This window comes from Triticum aestivum, chromosome 2D (genome assembly GCF_018294505.1).
Source record: "Triticum aestivum cultivar Chinese Spring chromosome 2D, IWGSC CS RefSeq v2.1, whole genome shotgun sequence".
In the NCBI taxonomy this organism is placed as follows: Eukaryota; Viridiplantae; Streptophyta; class Magnoliopsida; order Poales; family Poaceae; genus Triticum; species Triticum aestivum.
Genome location: NC_057799.1, coordinates 79,193,526 through 79,209,418, shown reverse-complemented (window position 1 = coordinate 79,209,418; position 15,893 = coordinate 79,193,526). Strand labels below are relative to the sequence as shown.

General features: G+C 48.3%; 2 protein-coding genes across 3 annotated transcripts; both read left to right on the top strand.

Moving 5' to 3' along the window:
* The first annotated feature begins 7,811 nt into the window (after positions 1 to 7,811).
* LOC123048827 (cytochrome b561 and DOMON domain-containing protein At5g47530) lies at positions 7,812 to 8,736 on the top strand. Its single transcript, XM_044471854.1, has one exon. It carries the CDS (start codon positions 7,880 to 7,882, stop codon positions 8,504 to 8,506), a length of 627 nt encoding a protein of 208 aa, XP_044327789.1. The 5' UTR covers positions 7,812 to 7,879; the 3' UTR covers positions 8,507 to 8,736.
* A 3,946-nt stretch (positions 8,737 to 12,682) lies between these two features.
* On the top strand, positions 12,683 to 15,680 carry LOC123051735 (F-box protein SKIP5). 2 transcript variants are annotated; one of them, XM_044474701.1, is made up of 5 exons: positions 12,683 to 12,925; positions 14,045 to 14,189; positions 14,260 to 14,338; positions 14,464 to 14,522; positions 15,141 to 15,680. In XM_044474701.1, exons 1-5 carry the CDS (start codon positions 12,811 to 12,813, stop codon positions 15,502 to 15,504), a joined length of 762 nt encoding a protein of 253 aa, XP_044330636.1. In that variant the 5' UTR covers positions 12,683 to 12,810; the 3' UTR covers positions 15,505 to 15,680. The 2 variants fall into 2 exon arrangements, with proteins under 2 accessions (XP_044330636.1, XP_044330635.1); XM_044474700.1 differs by having other exon boundaries at positions 14,024 to 14,189.
* The last annotated feature ends 213 nt before the right edge of the window (positions 15,681 to 15,893 follow it).

Genomic DNA, 15,893 nt, shown 5'->3' with positions numbered 1-15,893 from the left:
CGGCAGAAGATATAGAACAGATGAGTGTCATCCCCTATGCCTCGGCCATAGGGTCTATTATGTATGCCATGCTGTGTACCAGACCTGATATAAACCTTGCCGTAAGTTTGGTAGGAAGGTACCAAAGTAATCCCGGCAAGGAACACTGGACAGCGGTCAAGAATATCCTGAAGTACCTGAAGAGGACTAAGGATATGTTTCTCGTTTATGGAGGTGACGAAGAGCTCGTCGTAAAGGGTTACGTCGACGCTAGCTTCGACACAGATCTGGATGACTCGAAGTCACAGACCGGATACGTGTATATTTTGAATAGAGGAGCAGTAAGCTGGTGCAGTTGCAAGCAAAGCGTCGTGGCGGGATCTACATGTGAAGCGGAGTACATGGCAGCCTCAGAGGCAGCACAGGAAGCAGTCTGGATGAAGGAGTTCATTACCGACCTAGGGGTGATTCCCAATGCGTCGGGCCCAATGACTCTCTTCTGTGACAACACTGGAGCTATTGCCCTTGCGAAGGAGCCCAGGTTTCACAGGAAGACCAGGCATATCAAGCGTCGCTTCAACTCCATTCGTGAAAGTGTTCAAAATGGAGACATAGATATTTGTAAAGTACATACGGACCTGAATGTAGCAGATCCGTTGACTAAACCTCTCCCTAGGGCAAAACATGATCAACACCAGGACGCAATGGGTGTTCGATTCATCACAATGTAACTAGATTATTGACTCTAGTGCAAGTGGGAGACTGTTGGAAATATGCCCTAGAGGCAATAATAAATGGTTATTATTATATTTCTTTGTTCATGGTAATTGTCTATTATTCATGCTATAATTGTATTGTCCGGAAATCGTGATACATGTGTGAATACATAGACCACAACCTGTCCCTAGTAAGCCTCTAGTTGACTAGCTCGTTGATCAACAGATAGTCACGGTTTCCTGACTATGGACATTGGATGTCATTGATAACGGGATCACATCATTAGGAGAATGATGTGATGGACAAGACCCAATCCTAAGCATAGCATAAAAGATCGTGTAGTTTCGTTTGCTAGAGCTTTTCCAATGTCAAGTATCTTTTCCTTAGACCATGAGATCGTGCAACTCCCGGATACCGTAGGAGTGCTTTGGGTGTGCCAAACGTCACAACGTAACTGGGTGACTATAAAGGTGCACTACGGGTATCTCCGAAAGTGTCTGTTGGGTTGGCACGGATCGAGACTGGGATTTGTCACTCCGTATGACGGAGAGGTATCTCTGGGCCCACTCGGTAATGCATCATCATAATGAGCTCAATGTGACTAAGGCGTTAGTCACGGGATCATGCATTGCGGTACGAGTAAAGAGACTTGCCGGTAACGAGATTGAACAAGGTATTGGGATACCGACGATCGAATCTCGGGCAAGTAACATACCGATTGACAAAGGGAATTGTATACGGGATTGATTGAATCCTCGACACCGTGGTTCATCCGATGAGATCATCGTGGAACATGTGGGAGCCAACATGGGTATCCAGATCCCGCTGTTGGTTATTGACCGGAGAGGCGTCTCGGTCATGTCTGCATGTCTCCCGAACCCGTAGGGTCTACACACTTAAGGTCCGGTGACGCTAGGGTTGTAGAGATATATGTATGCGGAAACCCGAAAGTTGTTCGGAGTCCCGGATGAGATCCCGGACGTCACGAGAGGTTCCGGAATGGTCCGGAGGTGAAGAATTATATATAGGAAGTCCAGTTTCGGCCACCGGGAAAGTTTCGGGGGTTATCGGTATTGTACCGGGACCACCGGAAGGGTCCCGGGGGTCCACCGGGTGGGGCCACCTGTCCCGGAGGGCCCCGTGGGCTGAAAGTGGAAGGGAACCAGCCCCTAGTGGGCTGGGGCGCCCCCCTTGGGCCTCCCCCCATGCGCCTAGGGCTGGGAACCCTAGGGGGGGAGTTCCCCCTTGCCTTGGGGGGCAAGGCACCCCTTCCCCCCCACTTGGCCGCCGCCCCCCCCCTTGGATCTGATCTCCAGGGCCGGCGCCCCCCCCAGGGGCCTATATAAAGGGGGGGGAGGGAGGGCAGCACACAACAGCCTTGGGCGCCTCCCTCCTCCCCTGCAACACCTCTCTCTCTCTCGCAGAAGCTCGGCGAAGCCCTGCCGAGACCCGCTACATCCACCACCACGCCGTCGTGCTGCTGGATCTCCATCAACCTCTCCTTCCCCCTTGCTGGATCAAGAAGGAGGAGACGTCGCTGCACCGTACGTGTGTTGAACGCGGAGGTGCCGTCCGTTCGGCACTCGGTCATCGGTGATTTGGATCACGGCGAGTACGACTCCGTCATCCACGTTCATTGGAACGCTTCCGCTCGCGATCTACAAGGGTATGTAGATGCACTCCCTTCCCCTCGTTGCTAGTACACTCCATAGATGCATCTTGGTGAACGTAGGAAAATTTTAAAATTATGCTACGATTCCCAACATATCGACAATGGTAAAACAAGTCCAGCAAGACCACCCGAATGTGCCGACAAATACCGATAGGAGCTGCACATATCTCGTTCTCAGGGCACACCGGATGAGCAATCCGTACAACTAAAACCAGACCTCAAGTTTCCCCGAGGTGGCGCTGCAAAGGGCTCTAGTTCGGACCAACACTCAGAGGAGCACTGGCCCAGGGGGGTTAAAATAAAGATGACCCTTGAGTCTGCAGAACCCAAGGGAAAAAGGCTTAGGTGGCAAATGTTAAAACCAAGGTTGGGCCTTGCTGGAGGAGTTTTATTCAAAGCGAACTGTCAAGGGGGTCCCATAACCCCAACCGCGTAAGGAACGCAAAATCAATGAACATAACACCGGTATGACGGAAACTAGGGCGGCAAGAGTGGAACAAAACACCGGGCATAAGGCCAAGCCTTCCACCCTTTACCAAGTATATAGATGCATTAATTAAATAAGAGATATTGTGATATCCCAACATAAACATGTTCCAACATGGAGCAATCTTCAACTTCACCTGCAACTAACAACGCTATAAGAGGGGCTGAGCAAAAGCGATAACATAGCCAAACTACGGTTTGCTAGGAAGGTGGGTTAGAGGCTTGACAGGGCAATATGGGAGGCATGATATGACAAGTGGTAGGTAGCGCGACATAGCGATAGAATGAACAACTAGCAAGCAAAGACAGAAGTGATATCGAGGGTAATGGTCATCTTGCCTGAAATCCTGCTAGGGAGAAGACCGAACCCATGAAGTAGACGAACCAACGTAGTCGAACGAATCCTCACAATCGCAACGTTACCGGAACTATCAAGAAGAAGCAACACCGGAAAGAAGCAAACAATACGGTAAACAACCATCACATAAGCATGGCATGATGCGCAATCAAGTTTTGATGCATGTCCAGTTTAATGATTCATGGCATGGCAAAGTGCAACAAACAACACTACAAACTAAGTGGAGATCAATATTGATGAAACACCACATTCAATCATTTAGTCCGCTCTTGTTTATGCCACTCATCAATATTAAATGTTGTTAAACATGGAAGAGGTGAAGAATAAATAATCTAACTATTTAGGCAAGTTTAAATAAGGCTGGAAACATCAAACAATATTTCTGGAAAATCCCCATATGCATATTTAGCAATTTTCATGCAAACAACAATATTAAACATTTAGATGTTATTATCATGATGCGGATGACATATACAAGTTTTATGCAATTTAATGAAAATGTTGGTATTAAATGATATGAGGCATTTGTCACCATGGTGGATGAAAGGGGTGCCACGACAACGAATCCGAAAATGATGCCACAACAACATATTGGTTCAGGTAGCTCATGGAGATACCGATACAAAAGGAAGCGTGGCGTGAGCGTGTCAGGAAAGATGGTGGGGTGATCCCGGCAACCGGGTTCCCACGTGTCGATGGCAAGGCAACGAAGAACGCGCAAGGAACAACTCGGACACGGTGCAAACACGGGCATCTCATGCATCGCAAAAAAATCGTTCTCGGAGGTCATCTCGGCGGTTATACCTTTAAAGCGTGCGTTTTCGGAACGGATCGGGTTCGATGCGGTGTAGGGGAAGTAGTGGTACACGCGAAGGTAGTCGAACTTGACGGTTCCGTTACACGGGTCTTCGACGACGGTAGTGGTACACACGTTCGGGAAGCAGTTTACGGCGATGGTAGCCGAACTTGCTGATCCAGGGTGTACTTGGTAGTCTCGGTCTTGGCGTCGGTAGATGTACACGGCAATCGTAGTGGTACTAAGCATCGGTCGTCGAGGGACTTGCCGAAATCCACAGAGTCGGTGTGCTTGTTCGGGCATCGGTCTTGCCGCTGGGGTACTTGGCGAATCCGCATAGTCGCACCAGGGTCGTAGTGGTACTTGGAAAAATCCACGGGGGCGGTCTTGGCGTGCAACGAACAACGGCGTGATGTACAGGTGTAGCGGTGGTCTTGGCGTCCAGCGACAACAGCACAGGAAGGCAAGGGCATAGCCGAAGGTGAGGTTGCAGCGGGCCTTGGGCGTGAACTCCAGCGACGGTACGACGGGGAACGAAGGACTTGACGGCGGAGGAGGAGGTTGGTGCAGGCCATGAGCAGCGGCGCGAGATGCAGCGAGGTCATGGGGCGCAGGACTTGGACGCCGGCTGCAGGGACGCTCGGGGCAGGGGAAGCAGCAACCATGGGGAGCGGGAGGAGCTCGGCTCTCCTCGGGCTTTGCAGGCTGCTGGTGGAGGAGACACGCGGGCAAGGTGGCTCCTGGCCGCCGTACAGGAAGCAGAGGACGGCGCAGGTCCGGCGACGTAGGAGAACGACAGGATGCGGCGAGGCTGCGCTGGCACTTGGCGAAGGCGTGGCCATGGACGACGGCGAGGCGGGTCGAGGGCGGCGACGCTCCTGGTCGTAGCGGGTGAGGGGATCGGGCGCGACGGAGGAGGACTCGCGGCTGATGGTTGAGGAGGAGGGCGCGGCGCGCGGCGGAGAAGACAGGCAGCGGAGGTCGCCAGCGGCTGACAGCGCGGCGGCCTGACGGGTCACGGGCGAAGATGGCCGGGAGCAGAGGATCGGGCAAGGCAAGAGGAGGGGCGCGCGGGATCGGGCGTGTGTGCGGAGGCGGCGCTGAGGAGAAGGGGGATCGGTAGGAGGGAGAGAGTGAACAGGGAGGATCGGGCTAGGGTTAGGATTAGGTGGGGGCGGCTGGGCCTAGGGCCAAATGGCTGCGGGAGGCCTTGGGCCGAGAGGAGCAAATGGCTAGGGAGGTGGGCTCTCTCCTCTCTCTCTCTAACTCTAAAGAAAAAAAACCAGAGATAATAAGAAAGAAAAGAAAGAGAGGTTAGGGGAAGAAGTTGGACACGCGGATAATTTTCCTGGACTCGCAAAAATGTGCTTGGCATGAGAAAATAGAAGTTGGCACGGATGCAAGATTTAAATTCAAACTTATTTGAATTTAATTAAAATGGTTTGAACTAGGACAAGGTTTAGGAGTGGCCAAAATGTTGAGATTTTTGGTGGAGCTCCAGAAAGTGAAGCATTTATGGGAAAAGTTTGAGGTCAAGAATATTGAGATGGAAAAGGCATGGAATTAAATTGCACGTGTGTTATGGTGAACTCCAATTAATGGAATATTTTAATATAGCTCCCTAATAATATTGGGAGGATATATGTTATAAAGAGAAATCACCATGTGCATTCCCTCGATTTAAATGGATCGAAGATCCATGCAATTTATTTAGTTGAGTTTTAAAAATTAAATGACATGATGGCATGCTGACATGATGCAATGCAAAATAAATAGAGCAAGCAAAAAGAAACACACGGTGATCATGAAATATATGGAAGTCTTCTGGATCGTCGGTCTTGGGGCGTCACAAGGAGCCAGCTCGCCAACTCACTCTGGGAGCCGATCTGAGACGGTGGGATCGCCACCGAGACTCCCATCTCCGAGTGAAGAAGCTGCCAGAACTGAACCGAATGCTGACATGACAACAATCTGTGGTGAATTGTTTCCTCCCGTCCACATGCAACACAAAAAAACCCCAGGTTTAATCCGGCGACGATGAAGTTCGGCTCCGAGAGCCAAGCCGTTTCTGTTAAGTCTCCACATGTGAATCTTGGCCTTTCCTGGCACTTGTGTATCCCAGAGAGCCATAAACCCGTGATGCTTATTGACCGAAGATGAGGATCCCAGCTGTCCGGATCCCGCCCTTATCATGGCCAACTTCATATGGTATGCCGATTTCACAGTGAAGCACCCGTTCTTCGTGTAGTTCCACGCCAGGTAATCCTCATGGCTGGGCCCTCCCACTGCTATTTGCTTGATATCTTGCACATCATCAGGAGTGAACATGGTCTCCAATCTTCCCATATTCCAACCTTTCCCATCAGCAGAGAGAAGATGTGCAACTCTCGTAACACCCGGCATGTACAGCTGACCCAACGGCTTCATACTGCTACTCCTTGGGATCCAGTTGCCGTGATGAATTCAAACTTGGGTACCATCTCCAATCCGCCAAATCAGCCCTTCTCTAAGAAGATCACGACCATGCAGGATACTTCTGAAAGTATATGATGCCGTTGAGAGCAGGTCGCTGTGAGGATCGAGTCCTCCTTAAAATACCTTGCTTTGAGAACCCTCGCACATAGAGAAGTAGGGGCCTGGAGAATCCGCCAAGCCTGTTTCGCGAGCAGAGCTTGGTTGAAAACTTCATAGTCTCTAAACCCCATGGCTCCGTCTCTTTTTGCTGCACACATTTTTTGCCAGGAGATCCAGTGCACCTTCCTCTCCCCATTCGCTGCGCTCCACCAGAATTTCGAAGAGATAGAAGTCAGATTCCCGCACATCTTCTTTGTAAGGCGAAAGCAGCTCATGGTGAAGGTAGGTACCGCCTGGAGGCCCGACTTGACAAGAACCTCTCTCACAGCCTTTGACAAACCTTGTCCCTTCCATCCACTAACCTTTCCTTTTGAGGATTCAGTTACATATTTGAAAGTACCATATTTTGATCTTCCAACTAATGTTGGGAGACCCAGGTATCTCTCACTCAAAGCTTCGGACTGCACACCAAGTGTGGTTTTGAGCTCCGTTTTCTTCTCCTCTTGACAACCCTTCCCGAAGAAGATCGATGATTTTTGTAGGTTGACTCGATGTCCAGAGGCTACTTCTTATTGCGCTAAGATATCCTTGAGAGCCTCCATATTCTCTTTAGTCCCCTCAAGAAAGACAATACTGTCATCGGCAAAGAGGAGGTGTGTAACATGAGGGCTAGTGCCCCCAAAATAAGGTGAACATTTTGTTAACGGTCAAACAAACAGTCAAACAAACGGTTTGTTTAGGTGCGGGTTCGACCTGTCATAAACCGGTTTAATTTATTAGCAATGCGTGATTTGGGTTTTTTGAAATAGCCGACGCCAATTCCGATAGTTATCAGTCATAAACAATTTTTTGGTAGTTTTTTTAGAACCCTAACACGAATTGTGATATTTTTATGCTATTCACTAATTTTAGATACAAATCAACAATTTTATAAAATAAACTAAGGCTTTGTTAATTCTCAGATGAAGAGAGTATTTTGGTTGCGGTGTGCTGCGCGGAGCTATTTACCACTCCATGACACCAACTAACGTTCCACGAGTATCGCCGACGAGTACAATGGCCGGTGATCCAATTTCTAGGTCACCTACCCAGTTGATCCCATATCAGACGTGATTCACTTGTGTCACTGTACATTTCCATTTTCCAAGCAACTCTCATCTTCCCCACCAAACCCTAGCTCCTTTATAAACCCCACCTAGCTCCTCCCCTCTAATCACACTGCACTACCTAACCAGTACCTTCTCATTGTTCCACTCCACAGTCCACAGACAGCAACTCCATCATTTTCTCCCAAGAAATGGCAGCTTCAGCTCTCCACTCCACTGGCACTGCGGCCATGTCTCTCTCCCTCTTCCTGTTCGCGACCATCGCCGCCTCGTCCTTCTCTCCAGCCGACGCACAGGCATCATCATCATGCGCGAGCCACACCTTCTCGAGCAACCAGCTCTACGCGTCGTGCGCCGCCCTGCCGCGCCTCGGCACCACGCTGCACTACAACTACACGGCGGCGGCCAACACGGTGGCCGTCGCGTTCCGCGCGCCGCAGCCGAGCAAGGCCGGCGGGTGGGTGGCGTGGGGGCTCAACCCCAACGGCACCGGCATGGTGGGCACGCAGGCCGTGGTGGCGTTCCGGCACTCCAACGGGAGCCTCGTCGCGTACCCGACGCTGCTCGGCAGCTACGCGCCGTCCATGGCGCCCGCCGCCGCCGCGGAGCTGGCGTTCCCCGTGTCGGACGTGGCGGCGGAGTACGCGAGGAACGGCAAGGAGATGGTCGTGTACGCGACGGTGGCGCTGCCCGGGAAGGGGAGCAAGTATACCCACGTCTGGCAGCAGGGGGGCTCCGTGGTGGACGATGTGCCGGCGGCGCACCCCACCACCGGGGACAACGTGCTCTCCACGGGCACCATCGATTTCAGCAAGTGAAACTACTACCTATATATCGTTACTAGGTATGCTTATATCCGTATACGCGTGTCGTTTGTTCCGTATGTACGTATGTGCCCGCGCGCGAGCCATCGCTCCCTCTATATATCGATGTATGAATGTTTGTAATCAGCGCTCGGCGCAGAGTTGTGAATACGTACTTGTGTAATTTGCGCTCGGCGTACGCCAGATTTAAATGAACGCAATACGCAAATTATGGCGGGCGGAAAGAAGACGATGCGGATTCAGATGCCTGCGCCTGATTTCACCGAATCGGAATCCAAACCGTCCCACGCTAGAATTCCAAAATCCCGGTCCATATAACCCACCAGATCGAACCTAGCTCAGGCATGTTTGAGCGCCGATCGGTCCTATGGAACCATAGCTCGTCTTTTGCGCTTCAAAAGGCACATCAATCCAACCATGGCGATCAAACGATCCGCCGACGATGTCCCGGCATCTCCCCCTCGGCCGCGGACGGCAAAGCGGATTCTCACCACCGAGTCGCCGCCGCCGCCGCCGCCTTACCTCCCTTCCGAGGTCATCTTCGGTATCCTGTCATGGCTGCCGTCCAGGTCCGTCCTCCGCTTCAGGTCCGTCTGCAAGTCCTGGCAGGCCATGCTATCCGACCCAGTTTTCATCACCGCTCATCACGAGTGCTCCAAGAAGACCCGCCCGTCGCTGCTCATGGTGCCCTGCGCGTACGACCGCGAAGATCTCCACACGAACGAAAACGACAGCGCCTTCCGCATGTCCTTCTACAGGTACCGCGTCGGCGACGTGGAGGAGCTGGTGCGCCAGGAGGAGCTGCCCGGAGGGATCTCCCTGTGGAGCAGCCCCCTGCACTGCGACGGCCTGATCCTCATCTCCACCATGCGGCAGCAGCTGGTGGTCTGCAACCCGGCGACGAGGGAGTTCATCACCTTACCCGAACGGAAGCACTACACCTTCACGTTCCCGAGGGTAGGGTTCGGGCGCAGCAAGAAGTACAAGGTGGCGAGGTTTTTCTACGAAGAAAACCTTCCCAACAGCAAGAAGTACAGGCTCGTCTGCAGGTTCGAGGTGCTCACCCTCAGCACCGATACATGGCGGCAGACGGCAGATCCGCCGCACTGGATCGTCGGACGGACTCCGGCTCACGTCAATGGCTACATCTACTGGGCATGTGTTTTAAACCAAGGTCGCGTGACTCCATCCAATTCATTCGTCCGGTTCAGCTTGGCCGACGAGGAGTTCAGCATGGTTCCACACCCTCCGTCCGATTTCAGGCCCGAACGTTTCGTGGAGTTGGAGGGACAGCTGTGCTGCGTCTGCTTGGGCTTCCCGAACCTAGAGCTCGAGGTCTGGACCTTGAGCTTCGGGGTCGAGCAGAGGCCCGAATGGAGTCGACGCTGGGCTACGGTGATCCGTCGTCCTGATGACCTGATTATAGAACCTGAAGGTTGTAGGGCTACGAGACCTCCCAGGGTTGTTTTTCATCAGGGGATGTGGCTTCTGACGAAGGAAGATGACGTGTACCGGTATGACACCCAGACTTCTGAGATAAAGAAGATTTCTTCGGGTGTTCAAGACACAAGATACCATTATCCTGGGTCGCAAAAGGCGGTGGTTTTACATCTGACTAATTATGCCGAGAGTCATGTGCGAATTAGATAACTTTGGGTAAGCAGCCTTCTTTAATTCTTTCTATAGACCAAAGATTGTTTGGACGCATGTGGATCTCTATATGCTACTCCTTTTTAGGGTATAATGATTTCACATTTGCTTCGTTTGTGTCGACGAGGAATGCAGAATGTGTTTCTGAAGTTTAATCAAGCACGCATATGTGTCATACTAACTTGTTCTCTCTGTATGTTTTATATTGTGTTTAATTAGATGTTTTAGAACTACTAGAGACTATAGATGATAGCCCACACATTGTTGCGGAAATTGGTTGCAATGATTGCAATGAGATTTTGTTGTATGGAACTACTGTGCACACGATACTTAGTGTATACGATCACTGTAGGATGGCAATTCAGTAGTGTGAAGCAGTTAGATGGTACACATGGACGGTTTGGTTACACCGTCAAAGAGAAATAGGATGCATATAGTGTCATATGCATAGCAGTGCTCTTCGTTGTATGTAACATTAGTTTTAAATTAATAATATGAGAGGGGAAACTAAAACAATTTATTGTATGTATTACTGCATAGCTGTAGAATATGTATGCAATATGAGTAGCGTGCATGTTAAGGTGTGTGTCTTTTTTCATGGATGGTGGCCTTTATAGCATGGTGAATTAACATAGTTGCATGTTGAGAGAAGTACATGCTAAGGTGAGTATTTCCTATGATAGTGACATGATGAGTTGGCATAGTTGCATGCATGTTGAGAGAATTATAGTTAGTGGGCCGAAGGATCACCTATTTGGCTATACTAGATGGTACCCCGCATATTGTTGCGGAATTGTTTTGTAATACATTTCAATGCGATTTGAATGTATAGAGCATGACTATTTGAAGTAATAATATGATAATTAAACCTGAAAATACATATGATTTATTGTGCTTGATTATTTTATTTATAGTTGTAAAACATCTATCATAATAGATTCAAAATTCTCATGCATGTTGAGGTGGTTTTTCCTATGCATGGTTGCATGTTGTGGCGGGCCTTTTCTTATGCATGTTGATGTAAAAGCACCGTGATTTAAATCTCACTTGGAATGAACAAATACATGTTGCATGATATATGATTGTCATGCATACATCAGACGGATGCTAGTGGATCAAGCTAGTAAATCTGACAGCTACAACAATTTTGATCATGTGGAAGCACACCTGCTGATGTAATTAGAAGTATAGGATAGGATTGGGAAGCAGTCACATTTTCTATCTGCTCGGGTCTCCCTACTTGTCCCTTTCCACTAAGTACTCTTCCAGCCGACCACCACTACTGAAATTTGCTTCTTTGCCGAGCGTCCACATGCGTTGTGCTGCATGCTGACAACTTGAAATGGAAAATCTGGTCAAAGTTCCTTTGAATTCAACTTTGGAGGAGAAAACTTTCAGTAGCATCAGATGCACACTACCAGAAATTGATGTCTGAAGTATCATGATCAAAAAATTCAGAACGATTGGTGGGTCAGACGTAAATATGGGCCTTATATGGAGAGATGCTTCAATCTGAATGAGAATTTTTTTTACCATGCATGCAATCATTCAAGATCTGAATTGATTTCTTTTTCTTTACTTCAGGGTGAGGAATTTCTAGATTTAGTTCAGTCATCGTCCAACAACAATATAACCCTTCATTACAAAAGTTGAAAGCTGAAAGGACTATATTACCCTTTTATATTTAGGGCCAGATTTAACCATCACTCCTAGACCTCATTGAGGAGTACCAGGGCATAGTAAAAAAGCTCTTCTAGATTAGTCAAGATTAATACTATATGCAAAACCCAACAAAGATAAACAACGCATATGAAATGGAAATTATCCAGAAAATGCTAACAATCTTACAGGTTAAACTCACATGAATTAAACAAACATACAAAGAATTAAAACATAACCAGGAAACATGTTATATGGTTGAAAGGGAACTGATTTTACCAAACATACAAAGAATTAAAATATAACTAGGTGAAAGGGAACTGGATTTATCCAACATACAAATACAATAACTAACTCGTACAAATTAGTCAAAAAGAACAATAAAAACAAAAATACATCAGACCACACTAATTGTAGGCTTGAAAACATAATAACAACATGATTGACATGAGCAAAATTCAATGATAAATAAAATTTAGTCGACCGGAAAATATCATATTGGTTGTAATTTTTTTGAGGGGTATCGGTTGTAATTTGTATTAGCTAGTACATACTCTCTTTGTAGTGATCTAAGACCTTATACTCCCTCCGTTCCAAAATAAGTGTCTCAACCTGGACGGAGGGAGTATTTGCTTATAGAGGGAGTAATTTTTTGAGGGGTACCGGTTGTAATTTGTAAGTTTTTTTAGGGGACTTTGTAATTTGCCAATTGTGTCCTACCGGTGCCCAGAGAAAAAAGGGGCAAATTCCAGTGGAAGCAGCCGCATCCTTGATAGGCCTAAAGTGTTGGGCCACTTGATAGGCAGGCCCAGATTAGATTTTGCTTAGTTCAGGCTTAAGCCGAGTGACAGGTGGGGCCGGCCGACCAGGAAGCGTGGAAAAATTCAGGGAGGGTGGTGGGGCGAGATATCGTGTCGTGTCCCCGTGCTCTCGTCGACCTCGCCAACGGCGGCACCGCATCCCGTGGAGGAGGGGTATCCGGAGAGGAGATGGCGAAGCGGCTGCGCGAGGCGGCGCCGTGGGAGGAGGCGCCGGGCTCGCCGGTGAACGGCCTGGACGACGGCTGCCTCATGCATATCTTCAGCTTCCTCAGCCCGATCCCAGGTTCGGATTCGCTCCCCGCACCTTGCCAGGAGAGACGATTTGAGAATAATCAGTAGCTGTTGTTGCATTGACTTCGGATTTGGGTGGAATCGGGTAGAATTAGTGGATAAGTAGGAGAATGAGCCAAAAAAAAAAGGAGTTTGACCTGCTTCTGTGGGGAGCAAGGTAGGGTTCTGGGGTGATTTGTTGTATTGGCACCGATTCCACGCGGCCGTGTTGCTAAATTAGTGGGATTTAGGGATATTACTGCTGGACGCGAAAGGATAAGGCACCTTCGGGGTGGTGAACGATGTCGCAAAATTAGATCTTGTGTGGGTTTGGGCTTCGGACTTGGGACTAGGGAGTGTTTGCTCAAGTGGTTGTCCAACCAAATTGCGATGGTTTATAAGTTGGTGCCATGTTTTACTCTGAGATTGGCAGACTTTATAAGTTGGTACCATGTTGTTCTAACTGATGTGTTGTTGCCAGGAGGGAACTGATATTTGACCCTTGGGCCTCGCGGCCATGTTTTCAATCGTTGGCCACCTAGTTCTGTGGCCCATTGGCTGTGTTGATAACAACGATATGCCTTAATGCTGGGCAAACTTTTGGACATAAATGAATGTTTTGCTAGTTTGATTGTGTTGAGCAGGGTCAGAATTGAATTTTAACTTTTGGTCAGAATTGGATTTTAACTTTGTTGATTGCGTAATGACTGTATTTCTGATTGTCTTTTTGTATCTCCGTTTGTTAAACCAAGCAACGAGTGTGTGCACTTGTTAAGTGGTGTGAAATGCAAAGACGATGATTTGTCTTGTTTAGACTTCCAGAGATGGAAAACTGGTGTATGTCGGGTCTTATTTCTTGAGAACTGCAGTCAGTGACTTAGTGGGTTATATACTGTTCTCACGTGGCCATTGGTTATGCTGGTTCAGTGGAAAACAAATAATCTCTTTACATCATTAATTACATACATAGTGGAAATTCAGAAGAGTTTAGGTTGTTTTGGAGAAGTTATCTTGATTGCATTTCTAGATAGCCAAACCTTGACTTACTGCTGAGGTTTTTGATTGTGTCACTGCTATCACTTCTCTTCCATGAAAAATGAGCCTTTTTTAGCATTTCATTTTGAACCTGCAGATAGGTATAACACCGCCCTCGTTTGCCACAGATGGCGCTTCCTGGCATGCCATCCTCGGTTATGGTTGCGTGTTGAGAGGCCACTCAGGGATGTTAAGGAGCCTGGAGTTTATCCAAATCTCGAGGCTGCTATTTCTGCTGCTAGGTTCGTTTTTTCCATCTCATTTTACATTGTGGGATGAAGGATGTCCAGGATGACCTCTGCTTTGTTGAAGGCCTGGTGACACTATTCTAATTGCTGCCGGTGGCACTTATCTTGCATGTAATATCCAAATAAAGAAGCCCCTTTGCATTGTAAGCTTTGCCATCCATGTTCCTTGTTATCTCAGTAGAAATTCTCTTTGGTGATATGTTTCGTGCAATATATTCACCAATTGGTGCAACTGTGTGCTTACGTTTGTCATTTTCTATTCCATCAGATTGGCGGGGGTGAGCTTCCTGATGACACTGTATTGACATGTTCCCGTGGCTCCGACAAGTATGCTCATTTCTTCTGTTGTTATATGTATTTCCCTGTGTTTTGTTCTGTTTTGATGGTTTGCTAGTGCTGCTGCCAGTGATTATGTGTTGTTATTATAGTAGGTCATTTCTTTTTACAAGACTGAGGTTCTTGTGCCACTGAAATTCCTCCCTTCAGAACACTTAATAAACCCTATTATGAAGCTTCCAGTAAATTACACTACCCGGCTTGATGGCTAGGTTGCTCTATGCCAAATTCGGTAACTTTTTAGTGTAGCCGACCACAGTTATAATGCTTCGTTTGACATCGCGTTTTTTTATGGAAGCACTTTTTTTGTTTCTATTTTTGGTAATATAGTTAGTTGAAAGCACCTTTTTGCCAGCTGTGGCAGAAAGGAAAAGCTTTCGAGATAGACCTGCCTTTAGATTATTCTAAACTAACAATTTGGAATGTGGAAACTGGGAATTATATCTTCCAAATGCTAGGTGATTATCGTTCATAGCTCCTTCAGTTGTGAAATGTTTGTCAGTAATAAACTAAGAAAGTACAAGTCTGCAAACTGTCATGTGTTCCCTATTCACCTGTGCCATTTCCGCACCACATCTCATGTCTTTTTGTACCAACCTATCTACGCAGTGCACTGGAGTTCCTTTCCACCTGCAAGATTGCCAATCTTACTATCAAGGCGGAGCTCGGATGCTGCCTGCTTCATCGCAGCGGCAAGCTAACTATTCAGGAGTGCTTGCTCCAGTGCGAGCCAAACCCTCTGGACTACCTGTCCTTCCCGATAGTCAGCACGGCGATCGAATACAATCCATTATCGTCGTCGCTCAAGGAGCAGCAGGGGCACGGCGTGACGGTCGTCCGCACCCGGATCGAAGGGGGCGCCAAGGCCGTGCGGACCAACGGGACCCTGGCGCTGCAGCGCGTGCGGGCCATCTACGCCCGCAGGTCCGTCTTCTTCTGGTTCGAGGTAGGGGAGAAGCTGGAGCCCCTGTGAAACCAATAAGCTCTTGTATTCTGTAATCTCACTGTAGTGTTCAGCAAACAATTGTACTGTATCATGGTTGTTCTCCCCGTCTGTTGTAACCTATGATAAATTGAGCTACCTGTTCACATTTGAATCACAAAGTTTGGCCTGCTGAGTCTAAATTAAAAAGTCGTTTTTCATGTGCACTTTTGGCTAGCAGTACGGAGTATAGATGGGTAATTATTAAAGTAAGTAGCACGCCCCACTGTGAAAGTAAGCAGCGCTGTGGTGGTGGTGCCGGGCGTACCAAACCTGGTTTTTATTATGTGAAAGTAGTAAGCAAGTCTGCAGTGCCTTGTGCAGCAGCGGTGCGCGGTTAAGGCGTTACATGGCCGTTAGAGCAAAACTTCAATGGGGCT

What these genes read in the sequence shown, in the direction of transcription:
- LOC123051735 (XM_044474700.1), top strand. Translation starts at nt 12,811, where the DNA reads ATGGCGAAGCGGCTGCGCGAGGCGGCGCCGTGGGAGGAGGCGCCGGGC. An exon ending in GCTGCTATTTCTGCTGCTAG is followed by an intron (nt 14,190 to 14,259) that starts GTTCGTTTTTTC and finishes GCTTTGTTGAAG; the next exon opens with GCCTGGTGACACTATTCTAA. An exon ending in TAAAGAAGCCCCTTTGCATT is followed by an intron (nt 14,339 to 14,463) that starts GTAAGCTTTGCC and finishes CTATTCCATCAG; the next exon opens with ATTGGCGGGGGTGAGCTTCC.
- LOC123048827 (XM_044471854.1), top strand. Translation starts at nt 7,880, where the DNA reads ATGGCAGCTTCAGCTCTCCACTCCACTGGCACTGCGGCCATGTCTCTC.